The sequence below is a fragment of the Metopolophium dirhodum genome, chromosome 3 (assembly GCF_019925205.1).
Source record: "Metopolophium dirhodum isolate CAU chromosome 3, ASM1992520v1, whole genome shotgun sequence".
NCBI lineage: Eukaryota > Metazoa > Arthropoda > Insecta > Hemiptera > Aphididae > Metopolophium > Metopolophium dirhodum.
In genome coordinates, this window is record NC_083562.1 from 28,571,497 (window position 1) to 28,594,836 (window position 23,340).

A 23,340-nucleotide genomic window follows, 5' to 3' on the forward strand; every position below is an offset into this window, starting at 1 on the left:
GTTCTGTAGTAAATGAACTATTAAAGATAAAGTTCTGAAAACCTTCACTGCACTTCTCCTAACCAATGTGAATCTAACAAGACCCCAAACAACGAAATCCGCACTCCGGCTTCGGAAATCTATCTCACTAAATGAAAATGAAAATGATTTTTTGTGGGGCTGTTCATACCGACATTTTTATGGATTCAAATTGTTATACGGATATCAGTTGATAAATTTCTAAAAATTAAAAATCAAGAAAGTTTACATGCCGATCCCTGACTTGGCAAGCGTTATTTTTTTAAAGTTTTTATACATTAAATTGATAATTATCATGTGCAATGTACCAATAAACCACCGTAATTAAAACTATATATTTATTACAAATTACGATATACATAATATTCTTATTTTGTTATCATTAGGGAAGATATTTATATAGGTACCCTAAAAACCTATTGAATATGCATGCAGTATTATAATCTATATATATATATAAATGAATGTATGTCTGTGTGTCCATATTACCATGGCAACCATTTATATATTATTTTGAGATTTCCGATGGATATTTTGTATATAAATGGTTTCCATGGTAAAATGTAAAACAGTCAAAATAGAGCTAGATTAAACTTCTGGGCAGAAGATAGGCTAATTTAAAAAGGGAGAGGACCAGCCTCGGGAGGTGCTCAAACAGGGATTTTGAGATTTCCAATGGAAATGTTTGTTTATAAATGGTTGCCATGGGTTTTGAAACTATTATAATAATAAATATTGGTTGCCGGGTAACAAAGTGCACAGGATCGGCTAGTGTCCTATAAAATGAAAAAAATTAAAAATACGCTCTAAAAATATTGTAGATTGGCTATCGATATCATCATATTATTTAGAGGAGAATTTATTACAATATTAGTACGATTTACTAGTTGGTAAAAAAATACCTTAAACTTGGTGCAACTTGGAACACGAATGATTAGAATTGACAGTCAATCTAACAGACCGGAGTGCATCAATAGTTTCTTCAATGATAATATTATGTGAAATATGTATAATAATATGAAATTGCTACATCATTAATAGTATATAACCACATTTTAGATTCTAAGCGGAGCGAATGAATGTATTGTATTTACAATGATGTGTGTTTTTTCTGTCTATCATCACCATTTGTGGTAGTAAAAAGTTTCTTTAGTGAAAGTTTAAAAATATCAAAGATATATAAGCATAATTATTTTTTATATGCATTTAAAGTTAAAATGTTGACAAAATTCATCAAACTCTCGAAAATGTTCAAATTATTTTTTAGTTATAAATTTATAAATTTTTCTTTCCATGTTTGGTAACATTAGAAATTTTAATAGAAGATTACCCACACATTTTGCTACCTTTAACAAAAAAAAAAAGTTCACAGGAAAGTAATATTAGTTTTTTATGAGCGTTTGAATTAAAAATGTTTACGATTTATCGATTTTTGATATATTATTGTAATAATATAAAAACGAATAACACATACAATTTTCACCAATTATTAAAATTACTATTTTTCATACATGGTACAATTTACAAACAATTTTGATCTATTTATAGTTATTTATAGCCATGAGAAATTTTAAAAATCTTGTTAATTATTTTTCAGTAAGAAATTTAAAAAAGTTTTTCTTTTTATGGCTCACCTTTAAAATTTTAATAGAAGATTCCATACAAGTTGTCTACCCTTAACATAAAAAAAAATATTTACCGGAAAGTTACGCTATTCATACACATAAAGATATTATCTATTTCTATTTTTATTAATTTTGTTTTAATTATTACATTTGATTATTTATACAACTTTGCTAAGATGACACAACGTCTCCGCTGAGAATTGTTTTTTGTAAATGCAATGGTTTATGTATCAAATATAACACATCCATGACAGTGACATACTTGCCATAACTACTGTACAGCAGAGCGGCACATAGCAAAGATTTTTAAAATGAAAAGATTCTAAAACGAACGACACCCTCATGATTTAAAATAAATTACAATATGGGATTATTATTTTTTAGACAAAAAATATATATTTAATGCATATACATAATGTGGCGGAAAGCCGGCACAATCGTTTCATTGCATTATTAAAATCAACTTAACAAACTATTTAGATTGAGTTGTCGACCTCGTGCGTCTTACAAAACTGAAAAGTTTCTTTCACACAAGCAGTTGGAATCGGTACAACCATGAAACAACTTGAAATAACTTTTTAATTTTTACTTTGCCTAATATACTTTATTATTCTACTTATTCAATATAATGGTGACTAACCCCCCCCCCTCCCCCTCCCGTAATATTTGGGTGGTTCCAATTTCCTCCAAAAACGAGATGCCGTTTTCCTCCACTGTCTATTTTCCTCCACACAAAAAAAAGGTTGGTTTCCATTTTCCTCCAAATTATTTTCGACTCAAGTTATATCTACTTTCCTCCAATATTTTTGTTGTAGTATACTAGTATTACGTTCCGTTTTATTAAGATAGAGTAAAGCTAGGATCACATTTTGCACTTATCGGTTGATGATTACATTCTGGTATCGGCTATCTATATCAGCTATCGATTAAGCCTAATAAAGATACGTACATATAACATACATTTCTTTAAAAAGGTATTCACTTGTTGCTGAAATGTACAATAATTATAAAAAATTATAATATTATTATCAATTTATTTTTTTCTTGCTATGTATAAATTATTTGTATTAACTATTTTATTATTTTATTTATTATTTATTGGAGGAAAATGGAAAGTGGAGGAAAATGGTCAAGAATTATTTTTTATTTTTTTGGAGGAAAATGAACAGTGGAGGAAAACGGTATCTCGTTTTTGGAGGAAAATGGCTACGGCCTAATGTTTTCTAAAAACTATGTACTATTCTTAGTATTACGTACCAATTTTTGAAATAGGGAAACTCGGTAGAAATTTGTGTGAAATAATAGTCTATCCACGCCTCCCACCGCAACCCTTCTTTGAGGCAATTAATGGCTGTGGGTTTTATGGTGCCAGCTCTAAAATCCATAGAGTTCCATTGACCCTTTCTCATAGCACTCTTAGGATTTGCGCCTATATGGACATAATATTGATAACATATAATAATTGCAGAGTAAAAGGAACAGCGGCGACAACGACGCAAAGAAAAACACTTGCTCGCTCCTGGCGGCGTTTTGGTTCGCTTCACTTTATTTATTGAGCTCAGTGAGATTTAGTAGACTATAATTTATCGTACACTGCAGATATACATATTATTATATGTAATTATATAGTACTTAAACGTATATATTATATTATTATACATTTATATTTTATATTATGTATAACTTAAAATAATATTACCGACACGTAAACAATATAAACAATAATAATAATATACATAATATAATACTATATACGTGTACACATAAAAACACATGCATACAATAATATGCGTTCAATAAATATGTGTAAGCGTATAAGTACATGCATGTCGTTTTACATAATAAATTATAATATAATATAATATATTATGTTTGCTAACACAAAGAACGGAAGCACCCAAATAGATAATAATAATAATAATAATAATAATAATAATTAGAACCTTATATAGTGTTTTTGTTTCTCATCGACACAATTTTTTTTCACGAGGGTTAAACGTAATATAATTTTATTAACATATTACGTTTCGTCTAACAGCGAATACAAACAGGTGGTAAACAAGTGAATACAAGGTAATAATATAATATAAATTATAATAATATAATATAATAAACAGTAATATTTTTAACCGGAATGAAACACAAAATTATCTCGTGACAATAAACTACACATACAAACTTAAATTATAACAATATTTTTTCTTATAGATTCACATTAACCTAATACAAGATTTAGAATATCCGATGGTAGTTATTTGTACATTTTAAAACAACTACCATTTATCGTTTAATTAATTTGTATTATAATATTATTATTGTTATTTTCATACGTTATTAATTCTAAGGAAGTCAAATTTTTTTACGTCAAGACGTAATTATTATATAATATATTCGACGCACGTACAAACGTATAAATTATGCTTAATACACATTCTAACATGCGGCATTAATTTGATATTTTATTATTTTTAAATTTTAATATCTTTAAAATGTGCGAGTCACAATTAGTTGAAAGTGCTTTTAAAAAGTGTACGTAAAATAAATCAAATCGCATAGGCCTATAACGGTTATAATAATAATAATAATAATAATAATAATAATAATAATAATAATCTTACAGTGATGTCGTCTACAGAGTTAGAATATTATACCTACTTTTACTATAGCGTATACAAATAATGATATTATAATATAATAGGTATACTAGCTGATTCGCCACTGTCCTTAACGATTATAAATATGTACTTAAATCGTTTTACTTATTATTCCCGTTATTATTTGATTGGTATTGATTTTAAAATGTTTTTCAATAGGTTAACTTTTAAGGTAACGGACGTGCAGCTCAGACGGCATACATCGTCGTGACGACAGAAAATCGAGAGATTTTAATGGACAATGACGGTATTGCAAAAATGAGTATCGTACACATAATATAATATATTATAATATCGCATGACGTGGAGTCAAACATAGGCGCAACTAGAGGGTTGCTATAGTGTGTCTGGAAGACCCACGGACTCAAAATTAATACCATAAAAAATCCAAGCCATAATTCTTAATTTTTACATACATATTCAATAAATATTGTGTTTTCCTATTGTTCAAATTCATTTTTTTATGTTTTGAAGTATTTTATTTTAGATTAGTTGTATAGAATGATCTGATAATAATAATAATTACCACGGTTTATATTTTTAATGATATCATGCTTGTGGAATATCAATTATCATACAAAAATATGCATGCTAAAGATTTCTTAATTAATTCAATGATTTTTTATAGGAACATGTTGGGGCGAGAATCAATTGATTGGATGGGTATTACTGTATTAGTCGGCCGATAACAATTTAGTCTAGTGGCGCCTATGGAGCAATATTACATAATTTGTGACGTGGTCATGCAAATTGTGAAGGGGGGGGGGGGTAGAGAAGCTGAGGTCACTGAATTCCTCCAGGAAATTTCAGAACAATTTTTAAATGGTCTGTGTTGTGTGAACGTATTATGTAATCTGCGTATCTGCGTAATAATAACTATGAAGGTTGCAGCAAAATGTTGTATACCCGTGAAATCAGCATACTAATCATATCGTAAGGGATCCTAAGAGCCACCCCTTCCCAAAAAAGAAGAAAACCATGACTACGTCACTGCATATATGTATTATGTAATATATTCGTAGATATTGTCTGGACTTCTGGGTACGCAACAGTATCACTGAAAGTGTTAAAAAAAAAATAATAATAATTCCGTCCTAATATTATACATCATATTGATTACATAAAATATATATTGATTTGTATTTGTAATATGATCGTATTAGAATATAATACTGATCAATTGAATAACAATATATTATATTATTAATATCGTTATTATTTCGTAATTATAAATAATAATTTTTTTGTTTTCGTTTTGTTTTTTTTTTTGTACATGCGCATTCATTAATCGAATTATATAATAATAATATAATATATATAGTTTCGTCGTTTATAAAAATAATTTAATAAAATCAAAACCATGTTCATTTTAACAGGCGGAAAGGAAAATCGCAATAACACGAAACGATATAATAATAATAATAATAATAATAATAATAATAATAATAATAATAATAATAATAATAATACATTAATAATAATAATTGAATTTGATTAACTGTCAAAAGTTTTTTAAATTTTGTTTTTGATAATATTATGATCTACCATATACATACACATATTGTATTATTGTATAGTATAATATTATAATCGATGCGACGCGTGCCATAAAATCGAATGAGCTATATTATATTCGTCGACGATGAAATCGACTTTGAAACACGTAGACTATATTATTTTATATAAATTATGTATAATATCATCATGTTTATATTATATAATATTATACATTTTAAATAATATGTAATTTTATATTTACATGTTATATTGGTAAAGTGGCGTTAAATTAGTTTTGTATTATTTATTATTTTACAAGTTTATTTTCGATTTTTATATTTTCTGTTTACAGTATAAAACACTATAAATAGTTAACTTTATAATTGTTTTAATTTCCATCATATTTAATATCAAATAATAATAATAGTAATAATAATTTTTGTTATAATGTTCTACACTTTACAATAATAATAATAATAATAATAATAAGTGACCGAAATCAAAATTTTTTTTTAAATTAGACGACGCGCTTGTTTCATGTCAATCCGTCGATTTTTATTCATTTCCATATTGGTAAGAGGTGTACGTAATAAATAATAATAATATTACCGGCATAATGTACCTAACTAAATTATATACAGCTAGTTGCGCGGATTTAGAACCTTTTCAAATCCGTCGGTGGAGGGTATTATAAAAACATTTACCTATAATATTCAAGCTCCAATTGAAATTTGGATTATTTATAATAATATCATGATACTTTGAATGCGTGTGAACTATACATTTTAAAATAAATAAATACGAATTTATATAGTAACATACAATATTCTTATTTTCATAAATAAAAGTTTTAGGCATTTTTTAATATTTTTCAAATTTATACCAAGCAATGGAAGCATATCATTTTTAGGACTTAAAAATGTAAAGCGATTAGGGAAAAATCTCAGCTGGACTCGAAAACAAATTGAAATGTTAATTGTGGTACCTATGGGGTGAGAAATTACACCTCTCTCATAATATACTACAAGACATACCGTAAATACGTCACAGAATAAACGCGTAGGAAAACATCATATTATAAACCAACTATAACCGTTTTCGAGAATGGAATAGAAATATTAACAGCTATATGATAATAGTTACTGTAATCGTAAGTAAATGTAAGTGTCACAAATCGAAATCGGAAATAAAAACGACGATTGAGCACTGCAATGTATAATTATATATATTATTAAATCACGTTTCTACGAAAATATAATATACATATAATATAACACCAATAAATATATCGACATGCGAAAAATTAATTGAAAACTTGACACGACAACCGCTATTATCGTCGAAATTGTAATAATAATAATAATGATACTAATTTATTTACTATTTTAAATTTTAATTAAAAAACATTTTAATTCGAGAGACTTTCCGTAGCCGCATTAGATACCGCTTAAAAACGAAATGTCGGTTGGCCGCCGTAAAATATTGTAATACATAATGAACTATAACCATTATTATCATCACGACAATCATAGTCAAATGGTTAGGTTGGATCAGAATAAATTGTAATCAGTTGTAATAATAATAATAACGACATATTATTATGTAGTCGTTCAACTATAATTTTACACTGCGATAGACGTTTTTATTTTAAAGACGGAACGCATTAGAAATACGGATTTGAAAGTATCTTTTGAGACGGTAATTTTGTTTTTAGATATTTATTTCGTTTATAGAATATTACGGAGCGGATTTCGTTAGGTTGAGTCTGTGCGTTTTGGTCGGAGCGATAAAATAGAGAGTTGATCACGCGAAAGACCCTGCAGATATAATAAAGAAGACAATTCTGTCTAGACCTATGCTTGATTTTATTATAACCCGGGAACAAAATATTTGTATGCTTTTGTATCAATTTATTGGTTGGTAAAATAAAATAGCTGGGTTATAGTTTTATACCAAAATATGTTTCCGGCTGAATGATATTGTACGTTAAATGGAATATTATATAGGATTCGTTATGGGATTTCATCCACTTTAAATTTTGATGCATAATTTAGATATTTCTGAAATAAAGTACCTACTAACATTTCAATATTACAATATTTTTACATTTGAGAAAATAACAAACATAATGTTTGATTTTCAGACTCAATAAAAGTAAAACTTAAAGCTGCTTTTCAAGGAAATATTAATAATTAGTGAATTTTTTTTTAACATTAGACGTTAGACATTTATAATTTTTATTATTATTTTAAAGATCACATTTTTATTAGTAGATATTTTAGGTATAAACCTAGGTATTCAAAAGTATAATTTAATATTAAACTTTGGTATTAAAATATCATATCACTACATTAGAATTTACTTTTTTCTTAGAGCATATTTTTGGGCATAATTTGTTAATTTTTAGGGCTTATCATCATAAATATTATTTAGTTGGTTTTTAGTTCATATAATTCTCTGCCCTAATAATCCCTTAATAATTATATCATAATCGTACAATTAGGTACTATAATAGTAGTAGTAATAATAATAATAATAATAATAATAATAATATAATAATAATTTATTATACTCGGGATGCAGTATTTTTCGTAGTTGAGCTCTTATACTAAACCTAGATAAAAATGTTATATTTTATTGTAGTATATTATAACATTATAATATATTATCGTGTCTTCCTCATCGTCGTTGTGGCGCAAAGTCTGCGAATAAGTCTACTTGTCTGCCTGGAGCAGCACTAGGTCATCGGCCACCACGTCGCTGATGTGTAGGTAGATGATCCAGTACATGAGGTTGAAGCAAACGAAGCACACCGGGAACACGATCCTCGAGTACTTGTCGATGTCACTGGGCGTGATGCCGTACAGCTTGTTGATATCCTTGCTCGGGTGCATGACGTGCTGCGGTGGTAACGGGGTGACGTTGCAATCGTCGTCCCCACGGCCGTTGATGGTGTTCTCCAAAGATCCGCCTTTGAGGTAGTTCTTTGGATCGTGGGCCTTGAATCGCACCTCCTGGAACAAACGGGAATCACTTACAAGGGGCACTGCAACTTATGTTTTAATTGGCGACCTATACATTCCAATGTAGAATTGAGTTCAATAACACGGTGATATTTTAGTCATATTACAATAAATCCCATTAAAAAAATAAAAAGAATGAACTATTTGTTTACTCATAAGTTATTGGAAAATCAAACTGTAAAAAATGTTTACTATAACTCTAATTATTATATGTTTCCTCTATTTTTAATCGTACACTTAAAATCACTTAAGAAAGAGTTCATTTATTTTAGCAAGTATTGTTCTATGTTTATTATTTTCACTCAACCTTGCATACTATAGTAACTATTGACTATTATATTCATCTTAAGTGCGATAGAAAGATATATTACGTTTACGAATCTAAAATCCAAATACACAAATGATTTTGATGAGCCTATGATTGAAAATCTCAAAATAAATGCTTCACTGTATGTTTTTGAGTTCTTTTTTTTGCAAAAATGTAAGTAGATACCTAATAAGTGCATCATCTGTGTTCATTTTTCAGTATATGGACTAAATGCATCATTAATTGTTTATATAAATTGCCTTATTCGAAGAAAGAAATATGATAACTGGAATAATAGTACAATTCTAAATACTAACTAGAAAACACTTTCTTAACTTTCTATTTTAGAGCGGTAAGTGATCCCTTACCGGAGTATATTAATCTAAAAATAGAAGGAAATTTGTTTAATCAACATAATATAATCTTATTTAACGCGTAACATCCAAAAGCATACATATCATAGAGTTCACCAATTAGTTTTATTTGAAAACAAAATAACTTTGTAGTAAAATAATTATTTAATTTGTAATAAAACATGTTATACGCACAGTGTTGAAGTAAATTTAAATAATATAGTTAAATTTGATAATAATTGTATCATATTTGTTGATTTTATTTTTTTAGGTTTACCCTATATTATGTTATACTTGCTGAAACAATCTATTTATAAATCTCGTCTGAGGTTTTGACTCTGATACATATTATGACAAATATAACAGAACTTATATTTTTTTCTGATAAAAAAATCACTAGTTACAACGACACCCACCGTTTGTCTGTGCGCGTGGTCCATATCTCCAGAAAGGATTTGGCTTGGCAAGGTACCGCCGTGACCACCGTGGCCACTGTGACTGTGCCGGTGGCTGTCGTATCCGACGTGGCCGGCCATTGTCCCGTGGGAAGGTGGCAAACCGTGGCCCGACAAGCCGTGAGACACCGTATTGTGGCCGGAAAGCGTATTGTGGCCGGAAAGCGTATTGTGGCCGGAAAGCGTATTGTGACCGGACAGCGTATTGTGGCCGGACATGTTGCCGTGGCCGGAGCGCTGCTGTTGATGCGAGTGCCCGTGACCGAGTGTGTCGTGGCCGCCCTTCTTCTGTTCGGCGATCTTCTGAATGGCCAGGAAACGATTTTTCCTCATCTGTATCCTCTTTGCCATGTACCCGACGGTGGCGTACTCTGTTCGAAACGTATACAATTTCCCGGCATTAGAAGGTATAAGGTAATGTGGGTATCATATAATATAGTAGTAAATATTATACAATTTATGGTATGTATAATATATATAGCCTGGTAGCCTAGCGCGTCGGTAGACCTACATAGGAAGCAAATAGTAATAATTGTTTGTCCCTTTCCCCTATCCCGAGCACACTAGATGACTGATGGATCCAAAATTAGTATATTTTAGCACTAATTTTTTTAAACACAATGTGTAATTAAATGATGTCAAGTATTATAATGCTTATAAAGTGTAAACAGTCATAAACATCATAATCGGTATAAATCTATATATTATTATGTAATATATAATATACAATACCTATATATACATTTTGGAGGAAAATGGCAATGGTGATAAAAGTTATATCGCTAACGTATGACAAAGTAATAACAATAACGGTCGATTTGCACACTAACCCAATAGTGAGGCGAACACCATGACGAAACACGTGCCCAGGTACACGTCGATGGATTTCACGTACGATATCTTCGGCAGCGCTGCGTTGGTGGACGACATGAGCGTGGTCATGGTCAGTACGGTGGTGACACCCAACGCCACTCTGGCCGGCGTGGCATTCCGGTTCAGCCAAAAGCTCACCCAGGATATGATGACGATCAGTCCGCTGGGTATGTAGATTTGGATTAGATAGTAGCCCATGGACCGCACGAATTGGATCTCGCAGGCCAGTCTCGAATAGTTACCTGTACAGCGTATAATCTATATAATAGGTACTTTACACGTACGAACCGGACTCGGATGTAATGCATAATGGTACTACGACCAGGGGGCTCGAATCCGTTTCGGTTTCGGTTCTGATAACGACGGGGGGCTTGATTTTCCGGTTTTGTTATCTGTTTCAAGTACGGTTTTGGTTTGGGTGTTAAGATTGTATTTTGATATTTTTCTCGGGTTTTCAAAACCTTATTCTTGATTACCAGTCATAAATATAGACCATATATTTGTATCACCTATTAATGGATTTATTGACTCAAACTTTATAATATTATGTTATATTATATTTTAGTAAAATATAACCTAATCTAGTTATGAAAATGTTTATGGAAAAAAAGTGTATTTTATATTGGTCTGAAATTATATTGTATTTCTTTTAATAATCTAATTATTCTAATCACCATTAAGTAACATATTAAACTTATAGATTTAGCTTGTGCATAAATGTAATTATTTTATAATGCCACTTATATTAATTTATCTTTTTGTAATTATTACTTTATCCTGTCTACTATAAAAATCTATTAAATTTTACAATAATTTATTATTTTTTAAGACTATACTTTAAAACGGAATAATGCTTACTATATTTTCTTATATTTGTCTTTAAATACTATTTATTTATTTTTCTATACTATACTATATTATTCTCTTATTTATAATTTTAAGCACTTCTCCCACACCACAAGCTTTGCTTACCGGGGGCTGCTGCAATATTGTACTCACAATGAAATTTTGATGTTAAAAATTGTTGAAGTTGCAATAAACTTATTGTTATTATTATAGTTGCGATTACGGTGTTGAAAACAAAAAGCCGAGTTTTTAACTTTTTTTGAACCGGTTTCGAGCCCAGACTACGACTATTTGCTGCGGCTATATAACTATTTAACTATTATATAATAATATGACGACAATGTAACGTACACACTACTAAGTCTATCGGATATAAACTGATTACTGCCCTCCTATATGTATAGAGTTAAAATCATCTCTAAAAGTCAACATTGTCGGGAAAACTAGTTTTTTGATTTCTACGTTTTCTACCTAGAAATCATTGATCCTCACTGTTTTTTTCGCACATAATACTGGTATTTTCAGTAATAAGCGTTATCAATATTTATTGTGATTCATATTTGCAATAATTTTTACTTTTAAATACTCTATCGTACTATATTAACCCTAAACAATATTTCAATGCAGTATGTTAAAGATTCATTTTCGGGGGTAGCGCCACTGTCTCCGTAATAGTAAACATATGTAATTTACCATTCGCCGATATACTTATAAGTAAGTATTTGTACATGCACCTAATACCTAATCTGATCTTCAAGTAAATGTTTCGGTTCATTCGTGAGTACGAATACTGCAAAACCATTTAATCGCAAATAGAATCACTGTAGGTTACTGTAGGTTACACTGAGATAACACTCAGTAACGAATTAGAAAATTGGTTTGAAAAAAAAGTTTATTTTACAAAAATACTGTTTATTCTTTAGGACATGCTATATAGACTGCGTTTTATCATGGTACGTTGGGAATAATTATTGGCTATTTAGCCAGAATAACACGAAATGTCTTCATTTTTTTCTCGAAATTTGGCTAAACTGCGTTTTATTTAGGAGGGCAGAATGTTAAATTACTACTGTTATTGTTGACATAATTATGTGGCAGTCCCACTTCCGGAAAAGTAGTTTAAAAAAATTATAGCTCGCTGTATTATTGTATTAATAATTAATATACGTTGACGTCAAAAACACCAAAAAACAATACTATTACCTATGTTATTATACAGTTTTATATTAAAATATAATTATTATTATACTTGCGTTGGAGAAATTTTTTCGTCCGAAACATTACCTGTTGTCAGGCTAATTTCCATAGCTCTCTGCCGATGTCCCAGCACTTTAAACTGAGGCAGGGACACTTCGTTGGACACGCCCACCGAGTTTGGTCCCTCATTCCACTTATACCGGATGTCTCTCATCGTATAACCAACTGGGGAAATCACAAATGCACACCTCTAACGTTTAGACCTGTCCTCGGAGCCCGAGACCCACCCATCACGTGTCGGGCACGCGCTCGACAGAATATCAAATGAGATATAATATATTATAATATTATTTCGTACATCATATTATTACTATGATATTAAGCGTACCATAAATGAATACAGTATACAATGCAAGTACGTGTGTTGATTACATATCGTAAATCGTACATCCGACGTACCGTAAAAATCTATACAATATTGTATATTACATTATTTATCGTTATAATTATTATGCGTAATCACGCGATTATACAAGTCGCGCGTGCGTGATGGTTAGGTCGCGTGTCAATAATCTACCTGTAGATAGGTTAATTTCGGTGGCCCTCTGCCTGTGCCCGAGAATTCGGAACTGCGGCAACTGCACCTCGTTGCTAATCCCGACCGATTTAAAACCACTTTTCCACTTGTACCGGATATCACGCATTGTGTAACCGACTGCGAATAAACGTGACAAAAAATGAAAAACAAACACCATCAGAACGCGTAGAACGCCGCGCGTCACTCACCGCAATCCATCGCAATACGAAAATGACGACAGTGTGACGCGCGCGAAACTTTAAGATAATAAGTCTATACATAATATAATATTGTTATTATTATTGTTGTTATTGTATATATATAATATAAAAATGTATGCGTATTATAAGCTTCGTCTTGTGTGTGTGTGTGTGTGTGTGTGTGTGTGTGTGTATGTGACTGTGTGTGACGTGTGTAGTATATTTTTTTAGGTGTGCAGATTTTAATAAAAATTGTCATATTATAATATTATGTAATATATACCGGGTGATCCGTTGACGTACAACACTCATTAATGAAAAAACTATTGATGTACCTTGGAAATATTTATTTATTTCACTTAATTCTCGGTCGTTAAAAACAACATTGTTATAAAAGTTTATATTTTCATGTCATTACCATTTTTTAAAATTGTTTATTTTTGTAAAGACAACATTCATTTTTAATTCATTATTCCAGAGCAGAATATTTTATGGAGAACTTGGATGTATTAAAATCGAGTTTTGGACGAGTAGTTTAAGGGTTATAATAAAATAATATTCTACTTTGAAATATTAAATTATAAGTGTATGTTGTCGTTCAATAATTAAGATGAAAAACAGTTTAAAATATGAATTTTTTTCCAAAAATGTTGTTTTTTAACGACTAAAAGTTATATATGTAAAAGAAATATTTTCAAAAACTTAAGTCTTTTCTTAAATATCAAGTACCATACGTCAAATGAATCGCACGGTATTGATTATTAAGTAATAAAAGAGAACAAAACATAATATTATGTGGTGCGTGCGCGATGTATATTATAAAATGTCGGAGAAAAATATATAATAAAATCATATTCGCGTGATGGTTGCCTGCAAAAAATTGTTGATAACATATAGTTATTGTATAGCGTAATTTTCATTTTTTTTTGTATAATATATTTTAGGTAGTTATATAGGTGCAATGTGCCTGGTCCTTCTCTCCTCGGGCACGTGGCTCAGTGCTGTCTGCGGGGTAGAAGGACACCGAAATCAACGAGAAAAAAATGTACAGATAGATTTTTTTTCACCATCGTTATCCTACGATAACGATCGATCAATCAATAATGTATAAAATAATAAAATATGCATCGCTTAAAGTTGATACGCATTGACACTTACAGCTCTCGATTTCGATGTGACACAGCTGTCGGTCCATCGGGAAGTACTGCAGGTTCATGGGACACGACGCGGTGATCGTCAAGCTGTACACAACACGGAAACGTCATACATAGACATTATTAAAATCATTATAATATTATACAGAATTTATACACATGCGCGTTGCGACAATCATTATAATATTATATTAAATGGGAATACCGGGGGATAGTATTATTATCACAGTTTTTACCATTTAAATTTTTTTTAAATACAATTTTTCATGTTCTGTTTGTTAAGTTACCGTCTTGAGAACATACTAAAAAATATAAAACATTAATGATAAGTCAGAATACATTTTTTAAATTAAAAAAAAAAAAAAAAATGAATATGTGACAACATACCCCGCGCTTTTTAGGTGGTTTTCACATCGTCATGCGGGGTTAGTTGTCGCTGCAGGTGAATCAAATGATAAGCCACATACAAATTAAACTTCTAGTTTTCAATGTTAAATTTGTGTCAAATTTAAAATTATTCTAGGTATGGAAATAAATTAATTCTAAAATAGTAAACATATCAAGTTAATAAAATGTAACAAATTTAAACATTTTCAGTTTGAACCTTTTAAACCCAGCTGTGACCAAGCCCTTCGTAATTTGCGACAACAAACCCCAATCTACGATTTCATAACAAATTAACTTTAAGAGTTACCACTGAGGCTGAGACCTTCTAGTTTTTTCATATTTGTCCTCAGCCCTAGTTACCACTTATCAATACAGACGAAAATTAAACAACAACATATACGTTAACACACTACGTAATTATTTGTAATTTGTCGTGTTAACAATTACGTCGTTACCTATAGTAGCTATATAAATGAAAAATATTATATTATGCATTTACTGAAAAAAATTACTCACAGACTTAAAGTTCACTTTTTTCGTCTTAAAATTCGTCATACGACTACAACTAACCCGTAGTCGAGATACATATGATTATTTTCATTGTGATAAGGTACAGTAGGTACATAATTTTATTACAACGAACACAAACAGTTTCAGAGTTATTAACATTGTGACAACCAACCCGTCGGACAACTAGCCCCGGTCTCCCTATATACATCTACCCGTGACATATCGTGTTTTCGCGGTCATCTGGGACCGAATATCGTATTGGAATATATATTATACATGTACAAGTGTACAACATGCGCCAGCTATCAGGTAGGTGGGTATAATATAATATATTATATTATTATACATGCTCGGTCCGCGTGTATTATAATTCGATCATCGTATAGTCCTGCCGATGTGCCCGTAACCGCTTCGTTTAATGTGAATAATAATAATAATAATAATAATAATAATATTATACGCTTACGACTTGGACTTGTACGCATAGCTGCAGGCGATATACGACGACAACGACGGTTATTCGACGAGCGGTGGGTACAAATAATGCGATACAATTATTATTGATATTATTAAATCGTTTTACTACCGAAACGTTGTATGCAAAGGCTATAGACATATTATCATTCCTACACCTGCGTAGTTGCACACAGAAGTGTATTTACGGCGGAGGGTGTCGTGAGCGATGACCTCCTTTACAACCTCCCCAACAGAATTATTGTTAAACCTCATTGTTACAACGATAAACGTTTACATTTCACGTATGTTTATTTTATTTCACTGCAGATCAAATAGATACATTTTCGGAAAATTTTTAATTATAACCACTGTAACGAGATGTTATTTTTTCAGTTTTATAAAATAAAATATTACCCGATCAAAAGATTATGATATTTAAGTTTTGTTGTTTGTATTTTATTTTTTATATAATGTCTTATGATCAGATGATTTTATATTGCAGAGTAAATCTTCCATTCCCACGGGTTTTCTATTGAACAAATATCACATATTTACACCTCAATAATTCTCATTAAATATTCATAAAAATACACCTCTGATACTATTATACACAGAAACGAATATTCACAATACCTACTGCCAAATAAATCTTCATTTTGGATATTCTATTTATTGAAAAACACATATTATATTGGTACTATCTCGTCTATCACATACTTTAAATCTGGAAACTTAATACTATTAACTAAACATATTTTTTAGTTGGTTATAGTTGTTTCGGGTGAGTTTAACTATGTAATAGAATATTCGAATCACAATATTATATTATATCCTATAAAAATACTAGGTATTACGAAATAGTTCGAATATATTAATATTAATTTTATAATAATTATACATTTAAAGTATTTTTTGAACTTTGTATTAATATAGACGATTCAGTATAATATATTACTCTATAATATAAACTCTAATTTTCTTGTATATATAAATTATAAAGTCTTTGGGGTGGAGTTCTATCCCCTCATCCTCTCCTTAATTACGCTCTGGTTTTTGGATTATATTGGGATATTTATTAAAAGTATAATCAAGAATAGGAAATAATTTTATCATATCAAAATGAACATACCATTCATACATGTAATGGACGTTGTTATGCGATAAAAACTTATTCTAATCAACAATAAATTAGCCATAATATAATATATTAAAATAAATAATTAATCTTCATAGTTCATTCGTTCCCTTAATTAAATTATACATTTATATTTTGTTACTTATAAGTCATGCCATAACTAATAATGAGGGACAAATATTTCTGTGTCTTGATGTAATAACTATCAGTTATTATCTATAGCAAATGTATAATACGTTTATACTAGCTACAGTGTTATAATTAAATTGATTAAAAAAAAAAATCAATATTTCACAATTTCACCGGAAAACGAAATATTATGTCAGACTTCATCCGCAGCACTGTACATACCGTACCATGTCATGCTATAAAATCGTCGTAGATATATTATATTATAATATTATCGTTTCAAACATTAACGAAAACATGATAACGAAATAACATAAACAAAAAAGTTACCTACATTGAATGTTGACCGCCCCGATAAATATAAGTACCTACTATATATATATTGGCAGATATTGAAAGTTGCAATACATATCAATAATTTGATATGGATAATAACTTTCAAAATACCAGCGACTATATAATATAATATTATTTATGACGGTGCGAAACTCATAATGTATGCAACTTTGTATAGAATAATACGCACCGTTATTGGAATTTTTAAATCGGAAATCATAATTTGCGAGAACAAAAAAAAAATTAGTAAAAATCTTGATATATCATTTTAAAACCCGGATATCAGTGTTAAATGCTTTAAACCTTAAAATGCTCTTAAAAATTGAACAGATGACCTTAAAATTGAAAGTTGTCAAAAAAATTTTTGAAAAAAAAATGACTTCCTATTCTGATTCAAATGTACAGGAAACGAATATAGGAATGCGTTATAAAACGAGCATCGGAAAAAACTATGCAAACTTCATAAAATCCCAGCCCTACTTATATCTTATAAACTACCTGTTCGAAATTTAATTTGTATAGACAAATATACGCCGTAATTAAAATGTATGTTGTGGTTCAAAAGAGTGAAAAACTTAAAAAAACGAAAACAATAAAAAATAGTGGAAATAACATTTTTTTTTCTTGAAATATTGTTTCGCGTAACGCCTTAAAATTATGTAAAATAATAATTTTTTTTAAAAACGTTAGTTGTTTCTGAAATAGTGAGTATTCTAAGTTAAATAAATCACCCCTAAATTTTAACTCCGTTGTTTTTTTTTGCGCTTATTCCGTAAGTTCCTATTTATCAATAAAATAAAAATAAAACAATAATAACATGTAAACAGTCGTAACATTTACCGAATGCTCCGCGTTATGCTCCCTGAATGGTGTATCCGGATGAACTCGTTGCTGGTGGTCGCTATGTGGAAGTACGACTGTTTCTCATTGACGAAGAACGTGTCGGGTACCCAGATGTTCTTGATGAACTCCGATCCCACGGACAGTGTCTCGACGCCCGGCCGCTTGGTGAACGCCAGCCGGGGATCGGTCCAGAACTGTCTGAAGTAGAAATCTAACGTGAAGTCCTACATATGCGACGTGGGAAAAAAAACAACAAAAACGATTAATTTCTCGCACTGATCCACCGAATACAATAATAAGTCGAGTATTTCAAACCTTTCGCGGAACGTTTTACACAGGGCCGGATTTAGGGGGGAGGGGGCACGGTTTTGTAATTATTCAACGGTAAGCACAGAAAAATGTATTTGATATATTAAGTATTTTACACGTATCAAAAAGTATGTATAATTTGAAACTTCATTTTTCAACTTGAAATTTAATTTATATCAAAAAAATAGTGGGCATTTTTGTAATTATTTATGTATCATACTGTATGGTATTTTAAGAATAACTGATTTTCAAAATTTACTTGATGGTTTTGTGGAAATAAACCAAGGCAATTTTCAGGCATTCAATTTTAATCATTACTTATCATCATTATTTTCATTATTACCTGATATAAGTCACACTGATGTTTAGGCAATTTCTATTTTAGTAACGCAACTCCATGTGCTAATATAAATTACCCGATTTGATTGATTTTTTTGTTTATTGTTGGGCAAGTTAATTAATTAATAAGAAGCAATAGTTGAAAATACTTATTAAATGTTTTTTTGTAATCAAAGATATATTGTCATGTTTATTTGCGTCACCACATACCTAAATCCGCCTCTGGTTTTTCATGTAAATGAATCGGCGAAACGTTAATAATTAATAACATAATATAATATTATGACGTTGTCGAAAAATCAAACTGTTTTATTGTAATAATATTGTAACAATTATATAAGTGATTAGACCGTTCTTAATATATTATTAAAAAAAAAGATATAGGTAGTATAGTTTTAGATGGTTTCAAATACTCGACATATTAATGTTAGTATTACTATTAACTATATAAATTGTTGGTATTGCATTTTGATGATGAAAATGAAATTTAAAAAATAATGAAAATAGTTTTAATTTTATAATAAAATTATAATAATTTACACGTAGGTAGTAAATAATATGAATTTTAACGTAGACTAGGTTTTTATTATCATCGTGATAATTATTGTTCGTAAACATATAAAATGAAAATGTGTATATGCATGCAGCTAGCAAGCCTAAATCCAAAATCGCACGCCAAGGACTTGCGTAAGTGCGTTCGGTAAAATACCCGTTTTTCTCTCATAAAGTACAGTGATATTCAAACGTTGCGTGTCGTGCAATCTATCTAACATGCGTTGAACATGCAATTTTAATTGACCGTGCACCATTTGTCGGCTAGCACGGAACATCCATAGTACAATAATATATTAGAATGAAAGCTAAATGGTGTGAAAACGTTTAATAAAATAATAATATGTATACGGAGGGAAACATATTAAGTATGCCACCGTTGATTATTATAATTATAACTATCTAAATATTTTCACCAGTCTAATTCTAATATTCACATTTACGTAGCCAGGTGGGAGGGCAAGATGGGAGTTATCGCTGGAAGGGTTCGTGGGCGTCGAAAACTGTACGGCCTCAGTATTAACTCTAACGACGTTTTCGTTTTACTTATTCGGCTTGTGTCTAAACGATGTTATCATCGTGATATATATTTACAGGGATATATTATTATTTGCTTGCAAGGAAATTCACCTCACTATGATAATATGGTTTCGATATTTCTACAGTTCAGCCAGACAGTGCAGTGATCGAACTGCTTCCTGAGCAATAACGGCTACTGTTGCTGTACGCATTCATCAATATTTTGATTAAGCTCTTAATAAATTCATAAATACAATATTGTTTGTGATTAAATCGTTGTTTTTCTTTGACATAATTTCCCCCTCATTTCAAGGGTTTTTTTTACGTATATCGATTTATATTCAAATTTAATGTTATAAAACAAAAAATTAAAGTCCCTAAAATCAAGTTTTAAAAATTAAAATAACAGATAGATTTTACTACAAAAACATTAACGTAAATTCCATAAATGTCGCTGTTTCTGTATTTTACATTGTGTTTTCAGCAACCGTAAAAATAACGTCATCAAAATAAACACCAATATTTTATGATCTGTGATACTTAGTAACCTACATTTACATTATTTTTTGACTTTGATTAATAAAATAATACATTATTAAATTGAATCCATATATAGATGTTGTTATTTTGTTGATGGTGATCTATTGTAATATTATGCTCGTATATAATATATTAATATATAATAGTAAAGGAAAAATTACGTATTACAAACTCTCACACACGAATCCTGGCTACGCACCTGCTTCTAATGTAATATTATATTAATATATCTTTTAACGGTAGAGCGAAATATTTTTGAATTTTTTTTAACGAGATAAAAAGCACTATATTCACTATATTATAATCTATAAGCACGTTATTCGATAATAACGATGCAAGTACGATACTATATAAAAAAAAATCGTATTCGCGTTTTACCCGCAAAACATGACATTATCATATTGTTCAATACTTAGTTTCTATCCACAGCTATGTAGACCTCGATGGACTGTTTTATCGTACGTAATAGACAACAATATTTTCATAATTATTTATATTGATATTTAATAGTACCCACATATTTTTCATATTATGACTATTATTATAAAATGGACGAATAAAATATATTGTACATGACATAATTCAGTAAAATGTTGTGTGTTGCAGTAGGCGGGATCTGTAACCGTTGCGCAAGCCGAATGAACTCATTGAAATTCAAACGCTGAAACGGACGTGACCTTTGCCGAAAAAAAGGAAACGGTTTTCGGACGGTTTTCCGAAGAAAAAAAACGTTTGCCCTTTTCTCCACCTCTCTTTACATTTTGCGGTATACTTTATTGGCCCGCTCCCGCGGTGTTAACGCAATGCGGCGGACGACAATATAATAAAGGTCGTTGCACGTAAACTTTGTTTAAAATAATATAATAATATTATGTACGTTCAAGTATAATAATTATTATACAGCTCAGCATGGTGTACATCATAATAAATTATACACTGTTATTTCCGGAGAATGACCAGTTATTATTATATTTTGCGCCTGGGTAGAGAGCCGTGCAGAGACTTATCTGCGGCGCTCGGAAACGACGCCGGGTGGACGAATATACCGCCGGGTTGTGGTGGTGGTGTTGATAGGGGGGGGGGGGGGGAAGAGAGAAAATAAATTGCCAAAAAAATGACGGTAAATAAATAAAAATATGAATCGGTTTCGTTTACAGGCCAACCCTTCCGATGTCATCCGCGTCTAGCCGAGCAAAACATGCAAAACGCTTTCTCCACCGCCGTATATTATACGTATTCAAACTTAATCGGCCGCATATTATAGTATTGTTCCACAGCCTTTGCGCACATCTAATCAAAATTATACACCACACACCCACAAAAACGACAGTTATATAATACACTGCGTTGTGATCTATTTAACCGGTTGCACTAAATTTCCCCGTCCACAATTTGTATTTTTGAAGAAAACCATTTTTACTATGGGTTGTAGGGTGACAAAATACCGGACAAACGGCTTTAAACTCTAAATAAACCTGCAACAATTGTACAGTGGTTTCGATAATTTTAAACTCGTTACACAACAACTGTTCATCTCGAGACAGACGAGTACAAAATAGATTGTTTAGTTATTTTTTTAGTGTAGGTATAGGGTTTTTATTTACGCATATACCTATAATTATAATAATGAGCAGATAACGGAATTCAAAACCAATTCAGTGAACCGGCTAAAGTAAATATAGGCAGAAAGAGAATTAACCAATTTTAGATTATCGATTGTGATAATTTATAAACATTTGGATCTATAAATATTAAAAGCGGTTTAGTTATACAGTTATAAAAAATATATTATTTCTATTTTATTGTTTAGATTTTATTTCTTATGCCGAATGTCAGGGACACTTTTTTTGTATGGTTCACTTTCAACTTTGATTTTACAGGACTTTTTGCAACTGTCAAACTTAAGTAACGGCCATAAGTAGCTCATAAGTAGCTCATAGTTGATGTGGGGAGTTCTCCCTTTACGGCTTACTTTGGTTTTTATTTTATAGGACTCTAGTTTCAGTATTTATTATATTATAGTTACACCCACGAGTAGAGAGAAATTATGCTAAATAAATAGACTATCTGGAACAATCACGAAAAACTGTATTTTTAATTTCATTCAAACTCTAGATAATAATGAAAAGAAGAGTCCTATACATTCGATGTTTATACATTTTACATTATTAGAAAAAGCATTGCGTTCCCGGTGATGAACTTAAAAAACACATAATATAATATATACCTAAGTAATGGGCTGTTTTTAAAAACAATTTATCGTATTTTTTTGTAATTATATTATAATGATATACAAAGTGTTATAAAATATTTTTCATGCTAAATAAAAACAAAAAAAACACCACAAAACATATAACTTGGGAAATCAGTGTAGCCAATTAAGTAGATCACTCTGTACATGTGTGCATATAATATATGTATATATTATGTAATATGTATATTGTATATGTTGATTTATAATCCTATTCATTAATTATGCATTCGGACTTTTTGTTTTGTGCTACTT

General features: G+C 30.3%; 1 protein-coding gene across 4 annotated transcripts in view; it reads right to left on the reverse strand.

Moving 5' to 3' along the window:
• Nucleotides 1–2,419: 2,419 nt before the first annotated feature.
• LOC132940857 (gamma-aminobutyric acid receptor subunit beta-like) overlaps nt 2,420–23,340 on the reverse strand; it is a 72,166-nt gene continuing 51,245 nt past the window's right edge. For 2 of the 4 annotated variants that reach the window (XM_061008648.1, XM_061008647.1), the window contains exons 4-9: nt 18,573–18,799; nt 14,784–14,866; nt 12,936–13,073; nt 10,763–11,047; nt 9,894–10,303; nt 2,420–8,808 (exon numbers count right to left, since the gene is read on the reverse strand). In XM_061008648.1, the coding sequence (XP_060864631.1) occupies nt 8,509–8,808; nt 9,894–10,303; nt 10,763–11,047; nt 12,936–13,073; nt 14,784–14,866; nt 18,573–18,799 (1,443 nt within the window). In that variant the 3' untranslated portion in view covers nt 2,420–8,508. The remainder of the gene's footprint in view (nt 8,809–9,893; nt 10,304–10,762; nt 11,048–12,935; nt 13,074–14,783; nt 14,867–18,572; nt 18,800–23,340) is intronic. The other 2 variants (XM_061008650.1, XM_061008649.1) reach the window with 2 other exon arrangements.